The sequence below is a fragment of the Homalodisca vitripennis genome, chromosome 1 (genome assembly GCF_021130785.1).
Source record: "Homalodisca vitripennis isolate AUS2020 chromosome 1, UT_GWSS_2.1, whole genome shotgun sequence".
In the NCBI taxonomy this organism is placed as follows: Eukaryota; Metazoa; Arthropoda; class Insecta; order Hemiptera; family Cicadellidae; genus Homalodisca; species Homalodisca vitripennis.
The window spans coordinates 96,561,621-96,577,450 of NC_060207.1; the positions used below are offsets into that span (position 1 = coordinate 96,561,621).

The window sequence follows — 15,830 nt, forward strand, 5'->3', positions numbered from 1 at the left end:
ATGTATTTTACTGCAACTCACAATAAAAAATGTTGGGTGTCTTTAGGGATGTTTATTGTAGTTTGATATCTTTTTAACTAAAATCTAAATTGAATTTTTATAGCTTTTGACAAATATATTTCTGAGAGATGGAATTTTCACTGTTATGTTTATTAGTTCCATCTTGATACAAAATACAAATGAAGAATGGGTATGGAATGTGAACAGAGCATAAAAGTTGATTAGAGTGTACATTCCAGTACACTACTGTCAAGGTAGTCGTTGTATTTGAAATTGAACCTTAAATTCACCAAATGTCAAAAATATATTCCTAGACAAGAATTCATTGTCAAAATTTGGCAAAGGAATATGTAAGGATTTGTCACTTCACGATCTAGTGGAGCTGGTTATGTTCATGTTCTATCATTGCCAAAAACGTTTGTTTATCATTGATGTTGAAGGTAGCATGTGTATTGTCTTTCTGCATAACAAAATCAGACATCCCTTCAGATGATAGTCGAAGCTGTTAACTGTTCTCCTCCTCCCACGAATCTTGTAACATGCTTACAACATGGACAACCATACACAACCAATAGAATGACTCAATTTCCAATTAAAACTGAATAGTAATTTAAGGAAACAAATTTGCCATGTCTGTATTCAGTAAAAACATTCAAAAGTTCAAATATAATTTTCAGTTGACAAAATTTAGTAATTAATAGGCAGTGCTTTTTTTTTATTTCAGCTTTCAAGTAAAGTCATGAAAAATCAGTACTATTTCCAAACCTTTCAATTCTTTACTACACAGATATTTATACATTTAATGTAATACACATTTCTTGTATTCCAAACTGAGTCAATACTTTGGTAGTAATATTTTATTAATTTTAACGAGTAGCAGAAATGTTGGAAGTCATAATGTGGAGGTTTGGTAACAGTGTGCTCAAGTTGTTAAATTAGTGACAGATGAAGCAAATGATCAATGAATCATTTTCACCGATTAAATATATTATTTTTGTATTTATCATCTATTATGATGGTTAATTGATACTACACGTTGTGAATTTTGTTTGTAACAACTTTTAACCACAAGAATAAAAATTTAACCTCAATAAATACACTGTTTTAAAGAAAAAAACATTAGTAATGGCAATAATTAGAATGCTGTTTTTTTATTTTTCAGTTAACACTGAAAATAAAGTGGGTGCTGTCGGTTTCCTGCCTTGGTTTGCTCCATTGCTTAACCCGTACTATCTGATCAAAGCGGACCCAGAGACTAATGAGCCAATCAGAGGCAGTGATGGACTTTGTATTTTGTGTAAAGAGGGTAAGTTCTTAAATCTAATGGCTGAGTTAAAATTGTATGTCTAGTTGAAAGTGTAAATAGTGTCTAGGAAAAGACAAAATAACACACTGAGTTTAAATTCTGCACTGAGTAGAAAAAGCTTTAAGAAATTACAAAGAGGTAGGATAAAACTTTTGAAGTACCTTTAAATCAGTTTGTTAGTCAGATTTTATCTTTATCCAAGTCTGTTTTAATATATTGATCCACTGCTAAGTCTTTGAATGCTGGGAATTAAGCTAACGCACAATAACACTAGTTAATCGTTTTATTGGATAGAATATGGCACCTCCTCGATATTTGAAAATTTATCTAATATTGCAACAGTTCATTAAATTCTACAGAATATCCAGCATGGTATATAATAAAATAAGAGTAGGAACATCTACTTTTTCATATCATGTTTACTTTCTTTGGTAAGTTCAAAGAAAATATAGAATGGGTTATTCATTGGTGAAAATTAAATTACCACTTGGGATCCACATAAAATTCATATGATTGGCCTCTCATTGCCTGGTAACAACGGTGGCCATGGTTGTTCTCTCCTCAGGTTAGCCAGGATATTGATTTCTGACCATGTTTTGTCCCTCAGCTCGTCAGGCCAATAGGTGTGGCTCACTATATTGCACAATTATTAAATTCAATCCCTATCCAGTTTTGGCTGGAAAGTGTTGCAATCTCTCGGCCAAATAAGTAATTAAATGAATTTTCTCCATTTTCAGCACATACCATAGTAAATATTGTTCTGTATTGTTTTTGTCTGACTGTCAGTGTTACTATTCTAACCACCTGAGATATTTTTAAAGGAGAGGCCAATCCCCTTTTAACCCATTGCGGATCGTGAAAACGGCGTGCGCGCGGGCCTTAGAGTACGAATTAATCCGTATTACAACGCAGCACCCGCAGTGGTTGCATGCCTACCTGCCTGATTAGCGCGCTCGCTAATTATACATGTTTTGTTTGTTTATGTTGTTATTTATGTTATATAAACATTATACAGATCATATTAAACAAGTATATTATACTAAAAAAAAATGTAAAAATACAGGTATGTAACACTTTTACTAACGTTTTTTGCGTGTTGTAGCTGCTTGATGTAGGACGGATCAAATGTTTTACACAATAAAAAAATGTTGTAATAATACTGACACTTCAAGAAACAACTAATCTAATATTTACAAAATATTTACACTGTATTGAGACTGTCTTTTGTCTTAGTAGTGGATTTTAGTGTGATAGCCCGCTCGTCACTGTCAACATTAGTATCCGCGTAATTATGAAAACGTGGACAAATACGCGTGATAGAACCGTCTACATCCTCAATAACACTATCGATATCACTTTTCATCACTTCCAATTTCTAATAATAGTCTATCTAATTCAGATGATCGTAAATTGTCACCCATTTTATTTACGTACACGCACACGAGGCAAAGGAAAATCGAACGCCACGACTGTACGCCTTAGACAAACTATTTGTCGCAAATAATAACGTTATTGACCGATAACGAGGGGAGTATTTGTGGACGAGTACCAGAGATAAGATAGGAAGCCAGTCCAGGAAAACAGACTATAAATATCTCCGAGGCTTATAACAGCGATAAGCGTTCAAAACAAATGAGTCATCCGTACCACGTCATCCGCGTGAGGGTCACGTCATTGTGCTTTTGGTCCACGCCTCGCTCCGCGTCACCCTCACGTCGTTGATCCGCAATGGGTTAAGCCTTATTTTGTTTGTCCTCATGGGCCACTGGCCCGTGCAAGGATCTTATCAAACAGAATAAAGGGAAGTGTCAATACAGTACAAGGTCAATGGTACTGATAGAAAGTGCTTCGGTCCCAGACAGGATTTGAAGCTGCGCAATTTCCAACTTCGGCCCAAAGTACATCTTAGACCGCTCGACACTCTCACTGAACAGATGAGACTAAATCCGAACTGAACAAGAAATAAGTTTTGGCCACATGTGAGGCCTCCCGAACACAAGGTTTAATATTTATGGTAATTAATATAACTTGAAGAATAAATTTTATGTTTTTCAGGAGAAGCAGGAATTCTGACAGGAATAGTGAGGAAGGTTCATCCCTTCAGTCAGTTCACTGGCTACGCCGACAAGAAAGCCACAGAGAAGAAAATTATGCGGAATGTGTTCAAGCAAGGAGATGAGTACTTCAATTCTGGTAAGTAATTGTACAGTCCCTTGTATATCTTGTAAATCAGATATTACAACTCTACAAGTGAATGTATTAGATTTTTTATTGAGTTACTGCAAATACATCACTACTAAGTTAAACATCAGAACACCTATGCAGGTGTGCCTGGTATTCGATCTCGTTATATAATAGTGACAGAATGCGATCCATTGTATTGTTTAAAACATGTTGGAAGAGTTTTTTCATCCATAAAATTTATAGCTGAGGTGGTATTAAGGAATGGTATCTTTTATGTGTTTGTAATGCAGTACACAAATACATTTATAGCATGTTTTCTGCACTTATGTATTTGTTGTGAATCTGATTACTTGCAGATTGCTAAAGTATTTTTAAATTTTTCGTAATTCTTGTGAACTTAATATTTTGGTTGAATTTAATGGCTGTACTGCTGTGAATATTGTAAATTAAAATTTCTGTATGGAAATGTAATATCATAACAAAATTACTACAGTTTATTACATACCATAAATTACAACACAATTATATACTCCCAAAAGACCTTCAGTACCTTTGGGCAACCACACTAATTGGATTAGGTGTGAATGTGTTAAGGTTCAGATAATCCATTACAGATATAGTCCACAGTTACAAATTTCTTGAGATTTGCTCAGTGTTCTAGAATTTACTAGTATGGCTAATATTAATAAGACAGATAGAATCACAGTGAGACACTCTAAAATAGAACTTTGGAAATTGTACCTTGTCATTTTATTTATTGATATTTTGGTTCACAGGGTTATCCTGTTCAACACATCCATACACAATCATTAGGAAGGGAACACTGTAGCTGTTGTTACTTTTATTATAAAGTAATTTATTCCAATTTACTGTTGAATTCTCTTCTTAAATTCTTTTTGTCTATATACCCAAACAAAAACTACCATGTCTTTGCTCATTTAAAATTGTGTTGTTATCCATCCGTCTTTGCGATAACTCTTGATGGAAGGGTCCTAGAGACTTTAAATTTGGTATACATGTCCCCCTGAGTTCAAGGAAGAACAGTATTAGTTTTTGGTAAATAAGTCAAAGGGCAGTCCGTCTGTACGTTTGCTTGTCTGTGCAATAACTTTTGATAGAAAGGTAAATTTGAAACTTGGAACATAAGTTCCTCTAGAAAAAAGGAATTTAAGTCAAACTGATAATTGAAACTGATGTTTGAATTTTAGGTGATATTTTAGTGAAAGATGGGCATGGCTATTTCTACTTCAAAGACAGAACTGGAGACACTTTCAGGTAAGGAGTAATTTTAGAACGTAAGCTGTGCTGTGAATGTGAGCTAATATCCTTGATCCTACAATGGCTTCCATCCACACACGATAGTGGCGTGACTGGCAGTTTGCTTGATAAGGACAGTTGCTTGGTTTGTGAGTAAGTGAACTGACAATGGCAGAATTTACCAATGATGAGATGTGCATGATTGCTCTAGTTCTGGATCAATAAGAGGATGAAGTTGCATAAATAATGGAAAAAGAGACAAGGTGAAGGGGACTTCTTTACTCTTTATAAACAAAACAAAGATGCAACAAAATTTATTTAGCAATTTAATTAACATAAAGTTTACTTAAGATTAGATATGTCATACGACACCGGATAGTTATGAAAATTCTCTATAAGTTTTTTGTTCGCTTTTCAAAAACTCAGTATACAGCAATAACATGCAAGACCAGAGCACAGGAGTCAGTCCCTACACCGGCTGTGATTTGATGCAAACATTATCGGCAACATTCCTTGGTACAGTCACAGTAGAACATGAACAGAACTGATAAGGCACGTCTTAAATTCGTAGAAGAAAATTTTAGAGCTTGTTGGAAAAACCTGTCCCAGGCATGTCACTTTCTCTGCACTAGTGTGTGAGTGTGTGTCAGAGTAATCCTGAGGCAAGGGTTGGAGTGCATAATTATTACTCTAACATACAGTGTAAGTAAAAAGTATGGATACACTGTTTAGTTAAATTTTTCTGTTAAAAAAACTCAAAACTGGTACTAGCTTCACCTTGCTATTAAAAGCGTACTTTGCACTTTTCCTCTCACACCTTTTGTATGGAACTCTCCTCTGGGGTAATTCAACTGGTGCTAAGGAGGTTTTTCTATGCCAAAAGAGAGCTTTACGCACAATTTTCAATATAGCCTTTAGTGACTCATGTAAACCTTTTTTTAAAGAACATAATATTCTTACTGTACCTTGTATGTTTATATTTCAAAGTTTAATGTTTGTTAAAGAAAATCTTGAAACACTTAGTCTTAGAAACTCTAGTCATGATTATTCCACCAGATATCGAGATCTTATTGACTTAGAATACGCTAGGCTAACTAAGACCCAGCACACATACTTTTATGTTGGTGTAAAATTATTTAATAAGCTACCTTTAACGGCCAAAGATGTTTCCTGCACAAAATTTAAAAATGCTTTGCTCAAAAGGTTAAAACAAAAAGCTTGTTATACAGTGGACGAAATGCTTTCTTGTAATGTAGACAATTTATTCTTTTAGTTTTTATGCTTTGTGACTTGTACTATTTACCATAAGTATGTAGTATGTATTATTTTATTCTTTAATGTTGGTGTTATACTGTGTATATGTATAAACCATCTGATGACATTGTCAATGCAGTTATTGTGGGCCGACAATAAAGATTCTTGATTCTTGAGTTTTTGGTGGATCAAGATGGAAGGATGGAAGATGGGACACATTTCTAGCAAATAGAAGTAAACTTTTTAGTCACTGTAACAACTTTGTCCATTTCTCAAAATCCCATTTGGTGCAGCTCAGAATTTTTAAATGTAGAGACCCATTAAGTGACACCTCATTTGAAAGATCTTGATAAAAGAAGAAGAACAGTAGAAACTCGAGTTTTCTATCTCAACTTACTTAGTACAAGGTTTAATTAATTAAGTTAAAAGCATGGGTGAATCCTGCTCAACATTTAATGAACATAGATAGAAAAATTAAACTTAGGACACTCCTCAAGGAAACAAGAGTGAACCATTTCCTCAAAATGGGCTTTTTGTGAGATAGTTTAAAATGTCTAAATGTGGTTATAGTAGCACTAGTAATTACAGTTACAATAAGTAATAAAAGAGCTAAAACTTATTAACTTGTGGTTTTTATATCAGATATTTAAAACTGCTGTCCCAAGACAGTTTGAGAATGTCCAAACCTGTTATAGAAACTTGAAACGGAGATAGAAAACTCTAGTTTCCAGTGTTTTCCTTCTTTTATCAAGACCTTTCAAATGAGGTGTCACTAAATGGATCTTTACATTAACAAATTTTGAGCCGCCCCCCAAAATTCCATTTTGGATTAATGGGCAAAGTTGTAACAGTGACTAAAAAGTTTACTTTTATTTCCTAGAAAGATGTTTAGAGTTCCATCCCTCCATCTTTATTCATAAAAAACTAAACAGAGTGTATCCATACATTTAATTCACACTGTATAATCCCTTAATATTCACTACCTATCTCCTGATTGTAGGTTTCGGGGGCATATTTTTTATGTATAATATCATTTGAAATTAAATTTCTGTTAAATAGTAAATATAATTGGAACTGTATATTTAGTAAGATTGGTAAGCAATAAAAACTCTGAAGTCACAATTTGGTAAACTATTAATGTAACACTTAGACTAATACTAAATAATAATTTAACACCCAAATGTAAAGCAAATGTGGAATATCCATTGATCAAGAATATTTAGTGGTTTTTTGCACACTTCGGAACTTAAAATTTGTATTTGGTTATTAAATTTTAGGAAGGAGTATTGCGTCATATGCTACTTTAATACACAAAAAGGTTTGGTATACAAATTAATATCGTGAACTATAAATTTTGTATTCATGTAAAATCTCGAATTGATTCCATATATTTTCTGTATCCTATATAGTCAACTTTCATAAATAAAAAAAAACTAATATTTTTACTTTTTTTTGAAGTTTTTTTGACAATGGAAGGATTGTGAAGGAAACAGTATTTTTCCGACATTTGTCATTGTTCAGTAATACAAATAATTGCCTCTTTTATAAGTCACTGAACAATGGTAAATGTCAGGGAAAATAATATTTTTATTTTTACCAAATTACTTAATTGCTCCAAAATTATAAACAAATTTGTACAAAAATGTTTACAACAAACAGTAAAGAGGAGGGAAACAAGTGGAGCTAGAAAACGTCCAATTAACTAATAATTGAGGTCAAACTGGGTGTGCATTCAACTCGGATTTACGCACAGGCCATTTTGCCTATGTAGACCCTTTTCATTAGAGCAACCCTTCTTCAGGCATAAAATAAGAATTTATCATAAGAAACCTTTTTAGTTACTTTTATTTGTTCCTTTAGAATAATACTAATTATTACGTGTATATTTTTTGTTCCTGTGTATATTGTAAAATCTTGATGGAAATAAACTAATTCATTCATTCATTGAAAGACAACTGTTGAACGTAGTGATGAGTTGTAATATCGCAAATTTAAGCCTGTGACATGACAAATTTGCTTACCATTGATATAAAATTAACTCTTACAAACAAGTTTGTGTGAGGGAACTTAAAGTTTTTAGTCAAATTTTTATTACATTCTATTGTAATCAATTTATGGTTTAAAAAATGTAAACATCATATAACATTTCTAATAACTATGAAATATTGTTACTTTTACTCCTAATTGCTATTAAAAAGTACAGTACCAATAAACCAATACCTATGATAGATATACAACAAAACAGGTCTATTATTACTTTACCTAACCTAAATTGTTAAATTCACACTGATATACAATTTTGTGCATTACCTATTGTACAAGGAATGAACCATGATTTTAGATTATCTCTTGTTTCTCTCTTGACAATTCTGGACAGTTGTTTTATTAAATTTACTTACCTAATGTGGGATGTATGGAGAATTGTTATATTCCTTAACAATGAGTATCACTTGCGATTGGAACAAGCAATATTTTTGTTCATGAAATACAGTGGTCTTCAAACACAAATTAAAATCACTGTTATTTCTTATAAATGCATTAATAGATATCCACAGATAAGTTATTGCTCCCAGATTTAATAAAGGTTATCTTATATCAGGTGGAGAGGCGAGAATGTAGCCACCTCTGAGGTAGAAGCTGTCATCAGTAATGTCGTCAAGCTGAAGGATGCTATCGTCTACGGAGTTGAGGTTTGTTCTTGCTTAATCTACTAATTATGTTGTTCTTACCTAGATGGTTATAAACATTTATCGAGTATTTTATCTGGCTGCCTGCTGTTCTCATATTCTTTTTGTATAAAATCAAAAACAAATTAAAGTGATAGGACATCAACAGATGATTTATCCGCTTAAATTTATGCAAAAAGCAAATAAAAAATTCAAACTTAATCAGTGAATTTGTGTTACATTTTGGCAGTGAGGAAGTGTTATGAGAACATATGGAACTGTAGTGCCACAAGATATCGATAATTTACCAATGATGGAAGGCTTGGAACGATCCAGCATTGTCAAAGAACTGCGTTATTAATAGCATGGAGCGTTTACATGGAATGTTTTTCTAAACATTTCCCTGTTACTAAACCTTTTCAAAGGTTACAACAGGGATTTTACATGATCTTCGTAGATTTTACTTTTTTAAATTTTTTCAGAACTGTTCTAGTTTTGTTCTAGTATTTTTAGACTTATTTCTTCATGACTGTGGAGTAGCAGTGTTTGTAAGTTTATACGGTTTAAGTTACCAAACACCTAAGCTAAAAACTATAGTTTTAGTTTTGTAATTATTGACCCCTAGAGTATCATTCAAAAGCGTTTGATCATTCAAGTCTGAGGAGTAGCAGTGTTTATAAATTTATACTTTTTAAAATTTACCAAACACCTAAACATAAAATTATTGTTTGAATTTTGTAATCATTGGCCCCTAGAGTGTCATACAAGGGTGTTTGGTCATTAAGAAGGTTGAATACTGATTCTGTCTCAATGTTTCTTGTCAGTCAAAGTATAAATCAAGCCCAGTCAGGGGTTTTTAATTCTGTTCAAAGGGGTAGGGAGGCAGGTTACTATATACCAAATTATGGTTCTCTCTTAGTTACTATATTGTAGCCTATAGATACCGACCGATCCTATATGTTCTGTAAGTTTATGACATACTATTTGCTGCACTCGAAGGAAATGAAAGTTCTATTTTGATTTTAACTGTCCATGGTTGTGAGCAGTAAAAGTTTGGCCATATGATTATCACTTCACTCTCAGCTTTGTTTTTTTGGTGTGTCATGCTTTTACTACCATAAATAGTCTATTGTTTTTCTTATGTCCAAGTTTTGCAAGTACAAAATGTTTATATAAGATTAATTGTATATAAATTTTGTCAAAAATTATGTTATCCTTTAAGTTTATTTGATGAAATCTTAAAAATAATACCTATAAGTATATAAAAATTATTTATTAAGTAATATATAATTATATACAGCCATATGTTATAGTTTTAAGTATTAAACCATAAGTTTATCAATGCTTACTTTTTTGCTGCAAATCAGTATAGTTATTTATAATTTGAAGCATACAAAAGTATTTAATTTAATAATCTATGTCAAAATTATTATTTTTGGGATGCATATTTTACCAAATACATATTGGATTAGTAGCATTATTGAATTTTAATGACAGTTTGAACTTGCAATTTTCCAGGGTTTTTTAGCTGTAAAATATATTTTCAGATTTAAACCTAATTTCTTAGGAGTTTTCAAAGACACTACTGTATAACCAGTGAACAATGTTTTTATATTCCATTTTTTAATTTCAATAAAACAGTAAAATATGTAAATTTATTAGTTAGTTATTTATTAATTTGAAATACATACTTTTGCAGAGTGTATTTTTTGCAGTCTAGTCCTTTTTCAAGCCTCAAAAATAGTGAGTTACTATGTAATATTTGATGAATTTTAGTTTTTTTATATTTTGAATTTTTATACATCTCAGAAAAAATACAATAACTGTTTATTAGAGGCTGTCTGGTGAATGAGATGGTCTGTGATGGTGGAGAGCATGCAAAATGGTTGGGATCAGTTTTTTTTTGTGATGGGAATGTCAGTCACTCATTCTGCTGCTCCCTTTGGTCAAAACCATCTTGTCATATGTACCTATCTAAATACATTGTTATTTGCTACACAATAATCCTATTATAATGCTATGAATATTCATTCTCATAGCCTCATCTCATTCCACACACAATCTATTTATATGAGTATTAACTTTTACATTTATAAATATTTTTTCTATCAGCACTTTGTTATGTGGATGGTAAAAAGACATGGAAGAAGAGTCCATAGAGAATTTAAGAAATTTGATTTATCAAAGAATTCAGTTTGTGTTGAAGTGGGACAGTATTAATTTTTCCATCTGTCTAAATACAGATAAAATCTTGCTCTCAAAGACTGGACATTAATGTACTCCAGTGGTTGTAAATATTATTGTTCAAAGGAGATGTGCTTAGCAGTTGAGTTAAGCCTTATCCTTAGCCTGTAATAGTTGTGAATTTTAGTCTGTAATAGTTGTGAATGTGTGTGTAATAGGTGCCTCACGTGGAAGGTAGGGCCGGAATGGCAGCCATTGTGGACACAGACAACACACTAGATTTGGCAGAGTTGGCGGAAGGGATGAGGAAATCATTGCCAGTCTACGCTCGTCCTCTCTTCGTGCGCGTACTGCGTAGTGTTCCTCTCACCGGTAAGTTAGACTAATTTGTGAATGAAAAACGCCAGAATAATGAAAATTCCATTTCACTTCACATTATGACTTAGTGGACTTACTTGAAAGTCAAACAGTAAACATATTGGGTAAAAGGTATAGGATAACTAGCTTATAAATCAATGAAAGTTAAAAAACAACATTAATATACAGGGTCTGTATAATAAGTAACCGGACTGAGCCTGCCCCGCTCCGTCAAAGTGTCTGCTAACCGGTATCTGGTGCTGTAGTGGTGGTGGGGGGTCTAGTGAAAGGGAACCGGGCTGCAGCAGTTGCCTCCAAGCGCTTGGAGAGTTAGTATCGAGCGAGAGCGGAGTGCATGTTCAGTTACCCCGTTGGAGTGAAAATGGAGAGTACGATCGAGCAACGTTTTAGCATTAAATTTTGTGTCAAACTCAAGAAAACGGCCACGGAAACTCTTCAAATGATTCAAGAGGCTTACGGTGAGGATGCTCTGTCCAGAACTCAGGTGTTTCAGTGGCACACAAATTTCCGGGAGGGCCGCGATGACGTCCATGACAAACAGCGCGTCGGTCCTCCATCAACGAGTCACACGGACACAAATGTGCAAAAAGTGCGTGATGTGTTGAACAGTGATTATCGTCTGAGCATTCGGGCTATCGCAGATGAGGTCGGAATTGATAAGATGACCGTTCAAAACATTATTAAGAACGATCTGGGCATGAGAAGATCTGTGCGAAGCTGGTACCCAAACACCTGACTGATGAGCAAAAGAAGCGTCGTGTTGCTGCCGCTTCGGAAATCCTTGATCGACTGCAAACCGAACCAGAGTTTTTCAACCACGTTATTACAGGAGACGAGACGTGGGTTTTTGAATACGATCCTGAGACGAAGTGGCAGAGTTCGGAGTGGCACACACTGGCGTCACCATGACCGAAAAAAGCGCGCATGAGCAAATCGAAGGTGAAGTCGATGCTCATTGCTTTCTTTGACGTGAAAGGCATTGTTCACAAAGAGTTTGTGCCACCCGGTCAAACTGTAAACGGCCAGTACTACAGAGAGGTGCTCCGTCGACTAACCGCCCGGGTTCACCGAGTCCGTCCGGAGATTGCCGATTCGTGGATACTCCATCACGACAATGCACCGTCGCACACCTGCCTGCTCATCACCGAACAGTTGGCAAAACAGTCGAGGGCAACGGTGCCACAGCCTCCTTACAGCCCGGATATGGCACCACCGGACTTCTTTCTGTTCCCCAAGATCAAGAGACACCTTAAGGGGACGCGGTTCGGGACTCTGGAAAACGTTCAACGTGCTTCGACGAGGGCTCTAGACAACATCGAGGTTGCCGACTTCCAGGGAGCGTTCAGGGATTAGAAAATACGGTATCAGCGTGTTATCGACTCCAATGGGGACTACTTTGAAGATTTCTAAAGAAAAATTGTACATATTTTGCCAATAAAAAATTTCCTGAAGTCAGTCCGGTTACTTATTATACAGACCCTGTAGATATAAATAAAGATGTACGAAAATATTAGATCTCTTTTGAGAGTACCACACCACAAGTCCCCGTAACAAGCTTTGCTGAGATTGTATGCAAATTTTCAAATCTTTAACTACATGTATTACTATATCACTTGTTAAATATTGTCATGTGACTCTACTCAGTTAGTTTGTAAGTTTATGTATTTGTTGCCATCATCATGACCACCTGTAAGACTAATATAATAAATGTTCACTAACTCTCAGCCAAATCCTATTGAGTGACATGCACCATCATGGAACTGAATGTTACCTATATAGAAATTAAGGTCCATACAATATTTCAAGTGTATAGGTTAGTTCGTTCTTGAGGAACCATGTGAACAGACCCTTGAGTGGTAAGGGCTTAAAATCAGTCAATAATCATTCCACTAATTTAACATGTCATATTTATGCTGAGTACATTTAGTCTTTAACCAAGAATTAGGTTTTACATAACGATTGTGTTGCATATTAGATAATAAGAAATTACAAAATATGTAATGATTTTATGTTTAAATGATGCTTTTGAGGTACTTTTGTTATAAAATATGATAACATTTCAAGTTCAACTTAACACTCGGTCATCAAATTTACAAAAGTTTTTTTTATTGAGTTTTCACATTATTAAAGTTAACACAAAGAGGAAAGTTGTAAATAATATAACTTAACATGTTGAAAGTGGTAGGTGCCTTATGGCGTGGAGTCAGATTTATATACTTGGCCTCATTCAGTTAAAAGCCCCAGTATTTTAAGCAGTTAGTATTTCATATAATTTAATGTAAGATGTTTGTACAGCTCAAGTATTTGCTTTCTCTCTCCTAAATTAGTATTAATAATAATAATAATAATAATATGGAAGTCCTTTAATTATAACATTTATTAAAACAGGCACTTTTAAACTGAAGAAGGTGGATCTGCAGAATGAAGGTTACAACCCATCCTCCATACAGGACCCTCTGTATTTCCTTCAGGGCAATTCTTTTGTGCCTCTCACTCTAGAACTACACCAAGACATAGTCAGTGGAAAGGTGAAATTGTAACGAAACTACCTCGATCTCTACTCGTCAAGTCCTTGCTCATGTGGACGCCTGTGATAAGACTGCTATCAGCATCCAACTATACATTGTGCTACAACGATTATTTATTGTCTTAGACTACTTAATATTTAGAAAGCATTGACTTTTCAGTTAGTTTGCCATGTGGGGTGTAATGATTTAGTTAATGTGTGTGCAATACAGAAACCAAATTTAGTTTCTTAGCCAGCTAGCTTAGTTTATTTATTGAGATGGTTGAAAGTCTAGAGAATACTAGTATTTTAAGTCATAAAATAAGAATCTGTAAAGAAATTACTTAAAGTTTTATGCAAACATATATCTGGCTATATTGTTTTATTATTATTTAATCAAACAAGCAAAGCTATCTCTGAATTAAATTTTTAAGTAAAAGTAAAGTTAAGCATCGCTGTAGTTTTCTTTTAGATGTTTGAAATCTTGAAGTCTGAAAGAAATTGTAATACTAAATCATGACAATCACTTCAAAGTTTGAGATGAACATGGTTGTATGGCTGGAAACCGAGAGGTTAAGGGATTTAACAAGAGCCATTGAAAACGTTTAATGCTGAAGAATTTATGAGGTATGTTTATAAATATGGCCAGTGGTTTTCGTACAATTTTAGTGTGTTTGTATATTTTTTGTTTAGTTTAGTTATTTTTGACTAAAGCAGAAAGATAAATACATTATGGAGATGTTTGTACATTCCATATAGACTGCCTTTGGAGCTCTGTGATCTGTCACAAGATTTCCTGTTAGTAAATATTTATCACTGTAAGCTATTTATTCTGTGACCACTTTATATTTTTAAGACGTCTTATTAAGATCATTTTTTAAATTGTTAATAAATGTTTTAAGAGATTTGTGTTGAAGGTGTTTTAATCGATCCTTTCCTGACTAACAGGACACATTTATGATGTGGTTGGCTATTGCTAAAAACCTAATTTCCAGTTTTTGAAGCATAATCCGAATTTGTGCAAAATTACAATTACCAATTTTTTAAAGTTCTATACTGTAATATTTTCATAAATTATTTATAATTAAGCTTTTTATATGCATGAAATGAAATAGAAAGAGGATGGTTGTAGTTTAAAAAAACATGTATCAGATTGTGTTGGATATGGTGGGAAGAGCAGTTATAAAAAACTGATGGAATTTCATTCAATGGACTTACTAGACCATATTAATGTACATTGGAAATACAGTGGGTTTGAAAAAGAACTCCCTAGTTGTAAGTATAAATTAATGAAACATTATGTCAGTAAGTACATGTCATGAAAGAGAATTCCTTCAAGTTTTGTTTAATTCTTCAATAAAACCTCAACGTGGGATTCATTTGTTGCCCTGCACACTCCGAGATGATATTAACACTTTCACTGCCGGCCATATTTAAGGCCGTTTTTATAGAATGACGCTTGTTTTTCTTATAAAAGTTTATAACTTGGCATTTATTAATTACACATGTATGAGACATCTTGTTTTAAAACTTGACTCTTCCTCTTTATGAAGAAATTAATAAAAATAATAGTTTACTCAGAAGTTTTAAAGAGAACAGGGATAAATGATGTGCCTTTTTATTACATTTCAAAAAGTTTACAGAAAACAGTCAGTATAACAATGTATTTATTTATATGCTTAAAAACAATTTCTACTTAATTATTATATTAATAAATGTAAATTTCATAAAAAATGCAAAAAAGTCTTTTGTTCCTCAAAAGCTAAAAATAAACAATAAATTGTAAAAACAATAAAAGGAGGGAATATAAATATACATATCAATCACAGGTGCTGTTATTATGAATTGTTTCACAACCTAAGTTTCAAAACAACTTATAAACATTGATCTACTTACTTATTGTCAGATGTCATTAAAAAAATACTTTTGATATTTTGTTATATTATTAGACTAGATTGTTTGAGTGAATGAACTCCATAGAGTAAGAACTGAAAGTATAAAAAACACATTTAACAAACAAACATGCCATAAAATGCGGTGGAATGTACTTAAAACTGCATTAAATACTGAGCCCTCAAATGACATTATCTGCATT

At 33.4% G+C, this 15,830-nt stretch overlaps 1 protein-coding gene across 1 annotated transcript in view; it reads left to right on the forward strand.

The window, feature by feature from the left end:
- Positions 1-14,640, forward strand: part of LOC124367301 (long-chain fatty acid transport protein 4) — a 59,428-nt gene extending 44,788 nt beyond the window's left edge. Inside the window, exons 8-13 of the mRNA XM_046824026.1 lie at positions 1,163-1,306; positions 3,362-3,499; positions 4,699-4,765; positions 8,601-8,691; positions 11,070-11,223; positions 13,618-14,640. Coding sequence (XP_046679982.1) covers positions 1,163-1,306; positions 3,362-3,499; positions 4,699-4,765; positions 8,601-8,691; positions 11,070-11,223; positions 13,618-13,769 — 746 coding nt within the window. The 3' untranslated portion in view covers positions 13,770-14,640. The remainder of the gene's footprint in view (positions 1-1,162; positions 1,307-3,361; positions 3,500-4,698; positions 4,766-8,600; positions 8,692-11,069; positions 11,224-13,617) is intronic.
- The last annotated feature ends 1,190 nt before the right edge of the window (positions 14,641-15,830 follow it).